Source organism: Salmo trutta, chromosome 1 (assembly GCF_901001165.1).
Source record: "Salmo trutta chromosome 1, fSalTru1.1, whole genome shotgun sequence".
Taxonomy (NCBI): Eukaryota; Metazoa; Chordata; class Actinopteri; order Salmoniformes; family Salmonidae; genus Salmo; species Salmo trutta.
In genome coordinates, this window is record NC_042957.1 from 77,117,933 (window position 1) to 77,134,063 (window position 16,131).

The 16,131-nt window shown below is 44.6% G+C and overlaps 1 protein-coding gene across 1 annotated transcript; it reads left to right on the forward strand.

Annotated features, from left to right (window-relative positions):
- The first annotated feature begins 2,342 nt into the window (after positions 1-2,342).
- On the forward strand, positions 2,343-15,306 carry LOC115208197 (NLR family CARD domain-containing protein 3-like). Its single transcript, XM_029776065.1, has 6 exons — positions 2,343-2,378; positions 2,593-2,709; positions 3,380-3,493; positions 4,323-4,436; positions 13,113-13,348; positions 13,514-15,306. The coding sequence occupies exons 2-6, from the start codon at positions 2,636-2,638 to the stop codon at positions 15,304-15,306; spliced, it is 2,331 nt and encodes a 776-aa protein (XP_029631925.1). The 5' UTR covers positions 2,343-2,378; positions 2,593-2,635.
- The last annotated feature ends 825 nt before the right edge of the window (positions 15,307-16,131 follow it).

Here is a 16,131-nt window from a genome sequence, read left to right on the forward strand (position 1 = left end):
CCTTCTCACTGTTTCTAGCATTTGTCTGTGTCCCCATCTCATTACTGTCTGAATAAAGTGTCAAACCACCTAAAAAAATCGGTTAAACAAAGTATTAGCATACTTTACATTTTTCCCCCCAAATAATCTCAAGGTAACATAGTCGTTGAATTTTTGAGTGTTCCTTTAATGTTCAAAGCATCCTGAATACACCTGACCTGTGGTTTCATTTTTTTTATTTTAGGCTTTCCATGGTGACATCACCATGCATAAATTGGTTAATAGACGAATAACAAAGAGTTCCAAACATCTCTGCCAATCATTTTCAGTTTTCCCCTCCCTACTCAGACCACTCCCAGACAGTTCATAATTCTTGCTTGAGAAAGCAAAAAGCTATTTTTACCCATTTTAATGGAAATCTATTGCAGTAAGGTACTTAATTGTTACCCAGAAATGATTTGATATTGGTATAAAAATGGCTGCATTGGGCCTTTTAAACCGATTTTTAGGCGACACAATTTTTTTTTACTGTTGTTCTGCTCAGGGCACTTTTGAAAATGAGACCCTGGTCTCAATGGATATGACTGCATGACACATAATTAACACGTTCATTACTTTTATACTTAGTGTAATCCATGTGTAATATAAACTATCAGTCGTATTTCATATGTCACAGCGATTCATCGATACGTACTGTATGCTACAAAATAAAACTAAATAAAAGTAGAAAGAAAATATGTGATCGTGTACCAGGTTTGAAATGATTGTTTTAGTCAAATATTATACAGTATCTTTTAGTAAATGTTTTATTTCTAAGAGATGTTATGAATAATAGACAACAATAGACATTTAAGAATTAGTTGTCACTGTGTTAACCACAACCAACATGTTGGATCTCTGTTTAGTTGTCACTGTGTTAACCACAACCAACATGCTGGATCTCTGTTTAGTTGTCACTGTGTTAACCACAACCAACATGCTGGATCTCTGTTTAGTTGTCACTGTGTTAACCACAACCAACATGCTGGATCTCTGTTTAGTTGTCACTGTGTTAACCACAACCAACATGCTGGATCTCTGTTTAGTTGTCACTGTGTTAACCACAACCAACATGCTGGATCTCTGTTTAGGGGTCACTGTGTTAACCACAACCAACATGCTGGATCTCTGTTTAGTTGTCACTATGTTAACCACAACCAACATGTTGGATCTCTGTTTAGGGGTCACTGTGTTAACCACAACCAACATGCTGGATCTCTGTTTAGTTGTCACTGTGTTAACCACAACCAACATGCTGGATCTCTGTTTAGGGGTCACTGTGTTAACCACAACCAACATGCTGGATCTCTGTTTAGTTGTCACTATGTTAACCACAACCAACATGTTGGATCTCTGTTTAGTTGTCACTGTGTTAACCACAACCAACATGTTGGATCTCTGTTTAGTTGTCACTGTGTTAACCACAACCAACATGCTGGATCTCTGTTTAGTTGTCACTGTGTTAACCACAACCAACATGTTGGATCTCTGTTTAGTTGTCACTGTGTTAACCACAACCAACATGTTGGATGTCTGTTTAGTTGTCACTGTGTTAACCACAACCAACATGTTGGATCTCTGTTTAGTTGTCACTGTGTTAACCACAACCAACATGTTGGATCTCTGTTTAGTTGTCACTGTGTTAACCACAACCAACATGCTGGATCTCTGTTTAGTTGTCACTGTGTTAACCACAACCAACATGTTGGATCTCTGTTTAGTTGTCACTGTGTTAACCACAACCAACATGCTGGATCTCTGTTTAGTTGTCACTGTGTTAACCACAACCAACATGTTGGATGTCTGTTTAGTTGTCACTGTGTTAACCACAACCAACATGTTGGATCTCTGTTTAGTTGTCACTGTGTTAACCACAACCAACATGTTGGATCTCTGTTTAGTTGTCACTGTGTTAACCACAACCAACATGTTGGATCTCTGTTTAGTTGTCACTGTGTTAACCACAACCAACATGTTGGATCTCTGTTTAGTTGTCACTGTGTTAACCACAACCAACATGTTGGATCTCTGTTTAGTTGTCACTGTGTTAACCACAACCAACATGTTGGATCTCTGTTTAGTTGTCACTGTGTTAACCACAACCAACATGTTGGATCTCTGTTTAGGGGTCTGTGTTCTAAAATGAGTCTCTCTGGAGAGAGAGAGGAGGAGGGCCCTGCTTCTAAAAGGAGTCTCTCTGGGGAGAGAGAGGAGGGGGGCCCTGCTTCTCAAAGGAGTCTCTCTGGGGAGAGAGAGGAGGGGGGCCCTGCTTCTAAAAGGAGTCTCTCTGGGGAGAGAGAGGAGGGGGGCCCTGCTTCTAAAATGAGTCTCTCTGGGGAGCATGACACCAAAGCTAAGAGGTAAGATATTTAAGATTACACCAACAAATATATATTTAAGAATGAAGTTCCCCAGCTGAACTCAGAGTAAATGAGGCTGAATGCTTAATACTGTATGGCTACAAACATCATTAAACTTTCTGAATTATCATAATCAAACTTTCAACTCAACTACTGCTAACACCATATTATTGCATGGCACGTGTCTGAATAAGAGTCTGTTTGTTGTTTGCAGTCCATTCCAGAAGGAGAGACCAGACTCACCTGAACCCAGCTGTATGTCCATGAAGAGTGACTCATCTATGGAGCAGCCAATCACATTCAGAAAAGGAGATTGTACCGCTGATCCAGGGTAAGAACTGAAAAATGTGGCAGTGTTTTACATAATACCACTACTACTACTACTACTACTGCTACTACTACTGCCACTGATACTACTACTACTGCTAATACTACTACAACTACTGCTACTACTACTACTGCTACTGCCACTGATACTACTACTACTGCTAATACTACTACAACTACTGCTACTACTACTACTGCTACTGCCACTGATACTACTACTACTGCTAATACTACTACAACTACAACAACTACTACTACTGCTAGTCCTGATAATACTTCTACTACAACTACTAGTACTGCTGCTACTGCTACTACTACTACTACTACTGTTACTACTACTATTGATGCAACTACTACTACTACTACTACTACTACTACTACTACTACTACTACTGCTACTGCTACTACTACTACTACTACTACTGCTACTGCTACTACTACTACTACTACTACTACTACTACTACTACTACTGCTACTACTACTACTACTCTTACTACTGCTACTACTACTACTACTACTACTACTACTGCTACTACTACTACCAGTACCACTACCAGGTGGATTTTTCACGCAGATATATTCTTCGAGTTTTCAGTATCAGAAGAATGTGTGTGCTTTATTGGTAGTTTAAAACAAATAATTCTGGCTTAACAAATGAATGTCCGTTTGCCAGGGTTCAGCAGAAGAGACCAGACTCACCTGTACCCAGCTGTCTGTCTATGAAGAGTGACTTGTCTATGATGCAGCCAATCAATTTTGGAAAAAGAGATTGTAACACTGATCCAGGGTAAGAACTGAAAAATGTGACAGTGTTTTACATACTACTGCTACAACTACTACTATTACTACTACTACCGCTACTACTAATACTACCGCTACAACTACTACTACTATTACTACTACTACTACTGCTGCTACTACTTCTGCTACTACTGCTACAACTACTGCTACTGCTACTACTGCTACTACTGCTACTACTACTACTACTGCTGCTACTGCTGCTACTACTGCTACTGCGACTTCTACTACTGATACTACTGATACTACTACGACTATTACAACAGCTACTGCTACTACTACTGCTGCTGATACTGCTACTACTGCTACTGCTACCACTACTGCTACTACTGATACTACTACTACTGCTATTTTTGCTACTACCACTGCTACTGCTGCTACTATTACTACTACTGCTATAACTGTTACTACTGCTACTGCTACTACTGCTTTTTCTGCTACTACTACTGCTACTGCTGCTACTACTTCTACTACTGCTATAACTGTTACTACTGCTACTACTACTACTGTTACTACTGCTACTACTGCTACAACTACTACTACTACTACTACTACTGCTACTACTGCTACAACTACTACTACTACTACTACTACTACTACTACTGCTACTACTACTACTACTACTACTACTACTACTACTACTACTACTACTACTACTACTACTACTACTACTGCTACTACTACTACCAGTACCACTACTAGGTGGATTTTTCACGCAGATATATTCTTCGAGTTTTCAGTATCAGAAGAATGTGTTTGCTTTATTGGTAGTTTAAAACAAATAATTCTGGCTTAACAAATGAATGTCCGTTTGCCAGGGTTCAGCAGAAGAGACCAGACTCACCTGTACCCAGCTGTCTGTCTATGAAGAGTGACTCGTCTATGATGCAGCCAATAAATTTTCTAAAAAGAGATTGTAACACTGATCCAGGGTAAGAACTGAAAAATGTGACAGTGTTTTACATACTACTGCTACAACTACTACTACTATTACTACTACTACTACTGATACTACTACTACTGCTATTTTTGCTACTACTACTGCTACTGCTGCTACTATTACTACTACTGCTATAACTGTTACTACTGCTACTGCTACTACTGCTTTTTCTGCTACTACTACTGCTACTGCTGCTACTACTTCTACTACTGCTATAACTGTTACTACTGCTACTACTGCTACTGCTACTACTGCTACAACTACTACTGCTACTATTGCTACTATTACTACTACTACTTCTACTACTGCTACTACTACTACTACTACTACTACTACTACTACTACTACTACTACTACTCAAATCAAATTTATTTCTTACATCAGCTGATATCTCAAAGTGCTTTGCAGAAACCCAGCCTAAAACCCCAAACAGCAAGCAATGCAGGTGTAGAAGCACGGTGGCTAGGAAAAACTCCTTAGAAAGGCCAAAACCCAGGAAGAAACCTAGAGAGGAACCAGGCTATGAGGGGTGGCCAGTCCTCTTCTTGCAGTGCCGGGTGGAGATTATAACAGAACATGGCCAAGATGTTCAAATGTTCATAAATGACCAGCACGGTCAAATAATAATAATCACAGTGGTTGTCGAGGGTGCAACAGGTCAGCACCTCAGGAGTAAATGTCAGTTGGCTTTTCATAGCCGATCATTGAGAGTATCTCTACCGCTCCTGCTGTCTCTAGAGAATTGAAAACAGCAGGTCTGGGACAGGTAGCACGTCCGGTGAACAGGTCAGGGTTTCATAGCCGCAGGCAGAACAGTTGAAACTGGAGCAGCAGCACGGCCAGGTGGACTGGGGACACTGGAGAAATACTCCAGATATAACAGACTGACCCTTGCCCCCTAACACATAAACTACTGCAGCATAAATACTGGAGGCTGAGACAGGAGGGGTCAGGAGACCACTGTATCTAATCAATGCAGCATTGACATTATCCTACCCCTGGTTAGCCACTATTGGCTTAAGCAGCCAAACCTAACACAATATCTGCCAATTCATTCCCAGCAATATTGCTCCTGTCTGTCTGTGTGGTGCACGCGTTTGTCTATCACTTCGTGTGTCGCCAGTTGATGTGATAACCGTCTTGTGGGTGAACGGAAATCATTTCCCCAAAACATTCTCAATGAAATGTTAACTGCAAACTAGGCTTACCTTGCAGAAGTACACAACATGACCAAAAGTATGTGGACACCTGCTTGTCGAACATCTCATTCCAAAATCATCAGCATTAATATAGAGTTGGTCCCCCTTTGCTGCTATAACAGCCTCCACTCTTCTGCGAAGGCTTTCTACTAGATGTTGGAACATTGCTGCGGGGACTTGCTTCCATTCAGCCACAGGAGCATTAGTGAGGTCAAGCACTGATGTTGGGCAATTAGGCCTTGGTCGCAGTAGGTGTTCCAATTCATCCCACAGGTGTTTGATGGGGTTGATGTCAGTGCTCTGTGCAGGCCAGTCAAGTTCTTCTACACCGATCTCGACAAACCATTTATGTATGGACCTCGCTTTGTGTACGGGGGCAAAGGGCCTTCCCCAAATTGTTGCCACAAAGATGGAAGCACAGAATCGTCTAGAATGTCATTGTATGCTGTATTGTTAAGATTTCCCTTCACTGGAACTAAGGGGCCTAGCCCGAACCATGAAAAATAGCCCCAGACCATTATTCATCCTTTACGAAATTTTACAGTTGTCACTATGCATTTGGGTAGGTAGCGTTCTCCTGGCATCCCCCAAACCCAGATTCAACCACCGGGCTGCCAGATGGTGAAGTGTGATTCATTACTCCAGAGAACGTGTTTCCACTGCTCCAGAGTCCAATGGTGGTGAACTTTACACCACTCCAGCCAACGCTTGGCATTGCACATGGTGATTTTAGCCTTGTGTGCAGCTGCTCGGCCATTGAAACCCATTTCATGAAGCTCCAGACGAACAGAATGATCACCAACCAATTTGAAAGAGTTTGAAGAATTTTGAAAATAATATTGGGCAAATGTTACACAATTCTGGTGTGGAAAGTTCTTAGAGACTTACCCAGAAAGACTCACAGCTGTAATCGCTGCCAAAGATGCTTATACAAATGATTGACTCAGGGGTGTGAATACTTATGTGAATGAGATATTTCTGTATTTCATTAAGAACTGAAAAGTCAAGATTGATTTATCATGAAGATATTTCCATGGATTAACAAACCCATCTACAAACCAATCTAGGTCTTTGTTCCTATCAGCCCTCAGGATAAGACACAGATGCAGACAGTTCGAGGTAACAAAAGTTTATTACAAAAACAGGGGCCGGGCAAATGACAGGTCAATGGCAGGCAGAGGTCAGTAATCCAGAGCATAGTCCAAAAGGTATACAACGGCAGGCAGGCTTAGGGTCAGAATGGTCAAAACCGGGAAAGTTAGAAAACAGGTACTAGAGAGGAAAACAGGAGTAGGTGAAAAACGCTGGTAGGCTTGATGAGACGCTGGTAGGCTTGATGAGACCAACAGACAAAACAGAAAACAGGTATAAATGCACAGGGGATAATGGGGAAAATGGGCGACACCTGGAGGGGGTTGGGATAGAGGGCTGTGAGACAGAGGTTTAATCCTTGATACATGAAATGTGGGATGTATACGAGGGTGCGGGGCAACAGAAGACGAACAGCAGAGGGGCTAAGGATCTTGGAAATGGGGAAAGGGCTGATAAAATGGGGGGAAAGTTTGTAGGACTTTACCTGGAGGGTCAGATCCCGAGTGGACAGCCATACCGTCTGCCCAAGATGATATAGGGGAGCCGGGGTCCGGTGGCGGTCCGCCTGTCAACGATACCTGGAGGTGGTCTTGAGAAGAGCCGACCGGTCTCTCTTCCAGGTAGGCGACAGCGGCGGATGAACATCTGGGGAGAGGGTATGTTGACCTCTTCCTCTTGCTCCCGGAAGAATAGGGGCTGATAACCCATGGAGCACTCGAAGGGCGAGAGCCCAGTGGCCAAGCAGGGAAGGGTGTTCGGGGCGTACTCCCCCCACATGACTTGCTGGCTCCAGGTGGTGGGGTTGGCCGAGACGAAGCACCGAAGAGTCGTCTCTAGTCCCTGATTGGCACGCTTTGACTGGCCGTTGGATTGGAGATGAAACCCGGAGGCCAGGCTGGCCGACGACCCAATGAGTGTGCAGAATGCTTTCCAGAACTGAGGAGGGAGGGAGACCAGTGACAAAGTCCAGGGATATATGTGACCTGGGACGGTGAGGGACAGGAAGAGTTTGAAGGAGGCCAGACGGAGATTGCAGAGGAGTCTTGTTCGGAGCACAGACAGTGCAGGCAGTGACCAACGCGGAGACGTCCTGAACCATGGTGGGCCATCAAAAGCGTTGTCGCACAAAGGCCAGGGTCTGACGGGAGCCAGGGTGGCAGGCATGCCTGGAGGAATGATCCCATTCCAGGACCCGGGAGCCATCTTCACCATGAGTAGTTCTCGATTCCCCACATCATCTCCGTGGCATTAAGGCGATGGGAGAAGAAGGTGCAGGGATGCAGCTTAAGGTCCAGGGCAGAACGCTAGGACAGGATGGCCCCATTCCGACATCCGAAGCGTCTTCCTCTACCACGTACTGACGGGACAGGTCCGGATGGATCAATATGGGAGCTGTGGTGAAGCGGTGCTTAAGGTCCAGGAACGCCTGGTCAGCAGTTGGGGACCATGTGAACGGGACCTTGGGAAAGATGATTGCTGATGGGGTAAGCCAGGGTTCTGTATCTCCGGATAAAACAGCAATAGAAATGGACAAATCCTAAGAAACGTTGCAGCTGCATTCTGGATGTGGATTGGGGCCAATCTACCACCGCTCTCACCTTTCCCGGATCCATCTGCACATTCCCAGCAGCGATGATGTATCCAAGGAAGGAGATGGTGGAGTGATGGAACTCGCATTTTCTGGGCTTTGACAAACAGCTGGTTCTCCAGGAGACGCTGGAAAACGTGTCCTTGAGCCGAGTGCAAAAAGACGAGGATGCCGTTGAGGTAGACAAACACAAACTGGTTCACCATATCCTGGAGAACGTCATTAGCCAGGGCCTGGAACACAGCAGGAGCATTGGTCAAACCGAATGGCATCACCAGGTATTCATAGTGTCTGCTAGCAGTGTTGAAGGCTGTCTTCCACTCGTCACCTTCACGTATTTGTACCAGGTGGTAGGCGTTCCGCAGGTCTAACTTAGAGAAGATAGTGGCCCCCTGGAGTGGCTCGAAAGCCGAGGCGATGAGTGGTAGCGGGTGATGTCATTGAGGCCATGGTAGTCGATGCGCAGGCGCAAAGTTTTGTCCTTCTTCTCTACAAAGAAGAACCCTGCGCCGGTGGGGGAGGCAGAAGGACGGATACCCCCTGCAGCCAAAGAGTCCTTGATGTATGTCTCCATAGCCTTGGTCTCTGGACCCAACAGTGAATACAGCCGTCCCCGGGTTGGTGTGGTGCCCAGGAGAAGGTCGATCCCGCAGTCATAGGGTTGATGACGAGGAAGCTAAGTGGCCCGGACCTTGCTGAAAACCTCCCGGAGATCCTGGTACTCCTCGGGAACGGCGGAGAGGTCCGAGGCTTCTTCCGAGCTCACAGGAAGACGTCCCGGGGCAGGCTGGCCGACTTCAGGCAATGGGCGTGGCAGAACGGGCTACAGCCCACAATAGTACCAGCAGTCCAGTTGATAAGGGGATTGTGGCACTGGAGCCAAGAAAACCCCAATACCACGGGAACCTGAGGAGACTTGATGAGCATAAACTGTATAGACTCTGTGGTTCCCGGACACATGTAAGTGGATAGGAATAGTACTGTGGGTAACCCTGCCTATAGAGCGCCCATCCAGTGCTCTAACGTCCAGGGGACTGGAGAGGGGCTGAGTGGGGATGCCCAGCAGAGACACCAGGGTGGCGTCCATGAAACTCACGTCGGCCCCAGAGTCAATGAGAACCCGGAGAGATTTAGGCTGGTCACCCCACAGCAGGTTGGCATGGAGAGGGGTGCGAGTAAGGGGAGAAGAAAAACTCTTCGTATGGCCCAACAGAGTACTCGTACCTACTGATGAGCCTGGTCTCTTTAAAGGACAGGTAGACACATGACCGGCAGTACCGCAATACAGACAACTCTGGGTGTAAAGTCTGTGTAAGCGTTTGGCTGGAGACAGCCTAGCTCTGCCGAGTTGGCAGACATCTGAGTCTCTCGGGGGAACTCGGGTTAGCTCGGATCCTCTCGGGGACGTAGATGCCAGAGACTTCCAGAGTTCCTTAGAGGCAAGGTGGGATCCTTGGATGAGCGATTGGGACCGGAATCAGACCTCCTCTCCCTCCTACGTTTCCGTAGCCGCCCATCAATGCGGATGGTCAAGGTGAGTAGCGAATCAAGAGTCGTAGGCAGCTCCCGGGCTGCGAGTTCATCTTTAACCTCCTCTGACAATCCATGAAGGAATGTGTCGGAATAGGGATTCCGGGTTCCAGGCACTCTCGGTAGCCAACGTGCGTAAACAAACCGCATAGTCCGCCGCTCTGCGGGAGTCTTAGCGAAGCTGGAGTAACTTCCGGGCAGACTCTCTTCCGGACAATGGATCATTTAAAACCTTTTTCACCTCAACCACAAACTCCTCCAGGCTGAAACACACGGCAGATTGATGTTCCCACACCACAGTAACCTCCTGGACATTAACGTTATGAGATACGCTATCTACGAGCGGTCCGAGGGGAAGGATGAGGGCTGCAGCTTGAAGATGAGGGAACACTATGAGAGAAACACCTGACAGGTTCCTGACCCTCCAGCGAAGCGTTCCGGAGGAGGTAAGCGGAGTTCTCAGGAAGGCGGGGTGGCCTTGAGAGACGCACTGCTGATAGCTGTGTTCCTGGGTGGCTGGGAGGCTACTGTCGTGGCCGCCGGCCTCACAGATAATCTGCGGAATTGCTCTAGCAATGTATTCAAGGTATTGTCATGGCGTTCTGGCAAGGTCTGGAATCTGTCCATAAGACCTTGGAGTGATTCCTTGTGTCTCCCAGTGGTGGCTCCTTGGGAGGAGATGGCGTTGTGGAGCTGGTCCGAGTCTATAAGCCCTCGGGATAAGACCCATATGCAGACAGTTCAAAGTAACAAAAGTTTATTACAAAAACAGGGAGCAGGCAAACGACAGGTCAAGGGCAGGCTGAGGTCAGTAATCCCGAGCAAAGTCCGTGGCTCAGGGTCAGGGCAGTCAGAATGGTCATAAACGGGAAAACTAGAAAACAGGGACTAGAGAGAAAAACAGGAGTACGGGAAAAACGTTGATAGGCTTGAAGAGACGAGACAAACTGGCAACAGACAAACAGAAAACCCATTTATAAATGCACAGGGAATATTGGGGAAAATGGGCGACACCTGGAGGGGGGTGGAGACAAGCACAAGACAGGTGAAACAGATCAGGGTGTGACAGTTCCATTCTGATTATTAAAACATTCATGGTATTACTATAGGTCCGTCTACCATCTCAAGGTCCTGATTCATACTGTATGACTCCAAACATCACTAAGGTCCTGATACATACTGTCATGATGTGGCTCTCTTTGGGTACAGCGAGCACCATCCCCCTCTCTCTGCACCATCCCCCTCTCTCTCTCTCTCTCACCACCTCTCTTCCCCCTACACCCAGGCTCTGTTAGGCAGGTCGTACATTCCTAGAGGAGTTTCTCTCCTCATGGCCAGAGTATAGAGAGAGTGAGTTTCACAGGAGAACAAAGGAACCTCTTCCACATCACAAAACTTGAGAACTGAACAATGTCCATGTTTTGGAGAATGTGTACACTGTTGGGGGAGAATCCAGATACGACCGGTCTATTTCGTTTAATGTTTGTGAAACTCATGCGAGACAATACAGCCACATTACCATAACTCTGTTTATACAAGAGTCTCAGTTGTGAGGCTTGCATCTAATTGTTGTATAAAATGAATGAGCAAAGATGAAACTATTTGTGAAATTATGTAATGTGATTTTAAACTGTTTAATGAAGGAAACTCCAATTCCCTTGGAGTTTAACTAAGTCATAGGCCTGCCCCATGAGCACAGACATTGATCTGGCGTCATGGGACAGCCCATTTCTGCTGTTCAGAATAAACCCCCCACCCTAAAGAATTTCCCTTTAGACCAGCTTACCTCGATTACCACGAGAGGGCTAAGGTTTGAGTAGAGACCAGTACCTCATCACAGAGGGAGCTAAGGATTGAGTAGATTGATGAATCTTTTAACCATACCACGTGGTTAAACTCTGAGACTATCGATCCGACAGAATAAGAGCTACTCTTCGATACTAATTACTAGTCTGCAGCTAGACATTATGTACCCATGAATGCGAGGATCGACAACCGCCGAAACATATATTCTATAAGAACATTTCTGAATGTTACTCTGAAGTAGCCATTCTAACCAAAGACTCCAGGGACACAGAGAGCAGGGCGGATGAACTTCCAACAGAGATCACGACGACACACTGAGCGTAAATATATATATTGATTGCAATTATTCCCGAATGAGTGAGCGTTCATGTGCAAAGGATTAGCATTTCAATTGTTATAGTTATCAACTGTGTAGTGTCTTTTATCTTTCGCGCCCTTCTCAGTCCCTTTGTCTACCAAGCCGCCATGCCGGTTTAGCCCACTAGGGCACATCCCCTATCATTTCCTTGCAACCATATCTACTTTGTTGTTTGTTTATGCATTTCTGTGATTATTTAGTTAGTTAATAAATAAATGATTTAGACAATTGATGTATGGATGATTCATAGTGAAGACTGGGTTGGTTCAGATAACCAAAAATTTACGACGTTTGGAATGAGACTAACGTGAGGTAAAGTATAATTCATTAATTAGAAGACTCATTGATCAGATATTAAAATATCTGAGAGTTATATTAGGAAAATTATAACTTGTGCTAAGTCAGTACATCAATATGATTTAAATGTAGTAAACTGCAATAATATGAGATAATATATGTAATCTGAATATTTTCCTTGGTGCCCCGACTTCCTAGTTAATTACATTTACATGATTAGTTTAATCACGTAATAATAATTACAGAGAATTGATTTTATAAACTAACAGTCTTCAGTTTAATGATGCCAAAGACACGACAATACTGTATGACTCTAAACTTCACTAAGGTCCTGATTCATACTGTATGACTCTAAACTTCACTAAGGTCCTGATTCATACTGTATGACTCCAAACATCACTAAGGTCCTGATTCATACTGTATGACTCTAAACATCACTAAGGTCCTGATTCATACTGTATGACTCTAAACATCACTAAGGTCCTGATTCATACTGTATGACTCCAAACATCACTAAGGTCCTGATTCATACTGTATGACTCCAAACATCACTAAGGTCCTGTTTCATACTGTATGAAAGGTCCTGATTCATACTGTATGACTCTAAACATCACTAAGGTCCTGATTCAAACTGTATGACTCTAAACATCACTAAACTTTCTGCAGCTCTTCCAGAGGATCAGTTTTAGGTCTCTCTCTCCCTCTCTCGCTCTCGCTCTCCCTTCAAGGTCTGTCTGTTCTGCCAGAGGATTAGTATTAACATCTACAAGTCTCTCTCTCTCTTCTTTATCTCTGTAGTGGATGGTCTACTCTGCCAGAGGATCAGTCCATATGTGTGGTGTGTCAGCAGGGGCTGAGGGATCCAGTCTCGATAACCTGTGGACACAGGTTCTGCAGACAGTGCATCACCAGATACTGGGAGAAACCTGCTCCTTCAGGAGACTATGACTGTCCTCAGTGTACAAAGAGATCCAGAATACTTCCTGTACTACAGCACCTGAGTGAACACAATGATGCAAGAGGCTCTGAAAACAGTAAGACCACTTGCAGACATGTGCTAAGTCAGTACATCAATATGATTTAAATGTAGTAAACTGCAATAATATGAGATAATATAAGTTACTGTAGTTGTGGAAGATCCACGTTTCATCCTGTCAATTAATGTGTCTGATACACATCCTTTTACACTTCCCTTGTAGTGGATGACAGCCTGCAGAGAGCCATAGTAAACCACAAAAACAGTCTGAAAAGGAGGTATGAATGTGTGATAGAAGGCATGGAAAAAGCAGGGAATCAAACCCCCCTCAACAGGATTTACACAGAGCTCTACATCACAGAAGGAGAGAGTGAAGGGGTTAACAATGAACATGAGGTGTGGCAGCTAGAGACAGCATCCAGGACAACAACCTCACATGGCACAGCAATCCACTGCAATGACATCTTTAAACCCTTATCTTGCCAGGAGAGAAGCATCAGAACTGTGCTGACAAAGGGCATCGCTGGCATTGGAAAAACAGTCTCTGTGCAGAAGTTCATCCTAGACTGGGCTGAAGGGAAGGCAAACCAAGATGTGGATATCATATTTCTGCTTCCTTTCCGGGAGCTGAACTTGATCAAAGAATGCCAGTACAGTCTGCTTGGACTTTTAAATGACTTCCACACAGAACTAGACATAGGCTATGCAAAGAAACTCACTGCCTGTAAAGCTATGTTAATCTTTGATGGTTTGGATGAAAGCAGACTTCCATTGGACTTCCAGCAAAACAAAGTGGTGTCTGATGTCAAACAGACATCGTCTGTCGATGTTTTGCTGACAAACCTCATCAAGGGGAATCTGCTTCCCTCTGCTCTCATTTGGATAGCTACTCGACCTGCAGCAGCCAATCAGATCCCTTCAGGGTGTGTTGACCAGGTGACAGAGGTACGAGGGTTCAATGACCCACAGAAGGAGGAGTACTTCAGGAAGAGATTCAGTGATGAGGACCTGGCCAGCAGAATCATCTCACACATAAAGACATCAAGGAGCCTCCACATCATGTGCCACATTCCAGTCTTCTGTTGGATTTCTGCAATAGTCCTTGAACACATGTTGAGCACAGACAAGAGAATAGAGACACCCACGACTCTCACTGAGATGTCTATACACTTTCTGCTCATTCAGACCAGGCTGAAGAACCAGAAGTATCATGGACGAGATGAGATGGGTCAAGAGGAGCTCGTGGAGTCAGATAAGGACATTCTTCTGAAGCTGGGGAAGCTGGCTTTTGAACATCTGGAGAAGGGTAATCTCATGTTCTATGAAGAAGACCTGAAAGAGTGCGGCATTGATGTCAAAGAAGCCTCAGTGTACTCAGGATTGTGCACACAAATCTTTAAAGAAGAGTCTGTGTTATTTCAGAGGGTGGTGTACTGCTTTGTTCATCTGAGCATTCAGGAGTTTCTCTCAGCTGTCTACATGTACCATTGTTACACAACCAAGAACATGAATGCACTGAAGCCCTTCCTCAAGAAAAAGGGTTATAACCTAAACTTGCATGAGCTGCTGAAGAGTGCCGTGGATAAAGCCTTGAAGAGTAAGAATGGACACCTGGACCTTTTTGTCCGCTTCCTTCATGGCATGACACTGGAGTCCAATCAGGTACTCCTACGAGGTCTGGTGATACAGAAAGAAAGCAGTCCAGAGAGCGTCCAGAAAACAGTCCAATCCCTTAAGGTGATGCAGAAGAAGAACATCTCCCCTGAGAGGTGGATTAATCTCTTCTACTGTCTGATAGAGATGAAAGACCATTCAGTACAGGATGAAATCCAAGAGTACTTGAGGTCAGGGAAGAGATCCAAAAACCTCACACTTACTCAGTGCTCAGCGCTGGCCTACATGCTGCAGATATCAGAGGAGGTTCTGGATGTGTTTGACCTGAAGGAATACAAGATATCACAGGAGGGTCGTAGGAGACTGCTCCCAGCTGTGAGGTGCTGCAGGAAAGCTCTGTAAGTACTCATGTGACTATTTCTCAGATCAAACTTTACTTGGCTAACTGTACTTTCTATCAGCTGAACTCTTAAACTATAATACAAACTGACCAGAAAAAGGTATAGCATTGAGCCATGTATGCACGGCGTACACATTATTTGTGCAGGGTAACAGTGTGAGCATGGAAAGCTAAGTGTAACATTTTAATACAATCTGTCTGTCATGCTATTTCTCCTGTGTTGGCAGATTACCTGTTACCACACAGACACATTTTGTAAAGTGTTGGCCTCAGTTTTCAGCTCAAACTTATACCTGAGAGAGCTGGATCTGAGTAACAATTATGACCTGCAAGATTTAAGAGTGAAGCTGCTCTCTCCCCGACTGGGGAATTCCCAATGTAAACTGGAGACTGACATCAGTATTCCGACAGTTGATCAATCATTGACAACTGTTCAGTTAATCCATGTGTTTCTAATATAATGTGGGACCTTCATTTAGTGACTTTTATTTTGATAGCTGAAGCTGTGGCTCTGGGTTTAATCAGAAGGGATTGCTGGGATAGCTGTTATATATATAGTTTGGTGCCATATCTCTGCTCATAGTATTTCAATCTTTATTTTACTGTTCCCCTGAAGTTTTGTAACTCTCTCTAATTAAACCTAGAGTCTATATCTGACCGACCGCCTCAATTCGCTCTTATGAAGTAAAATTTGAAATTGTGTTTTTTACCTTGGATAAAAGTAGAGACTCAGAGCTAGAAAATGGTATATCACACACTACAGTTGAGGAACAATGGGAAAGTAATTCTGCTTTGAAAGTTGATAAACTTGTAACCCCACCTTTGAG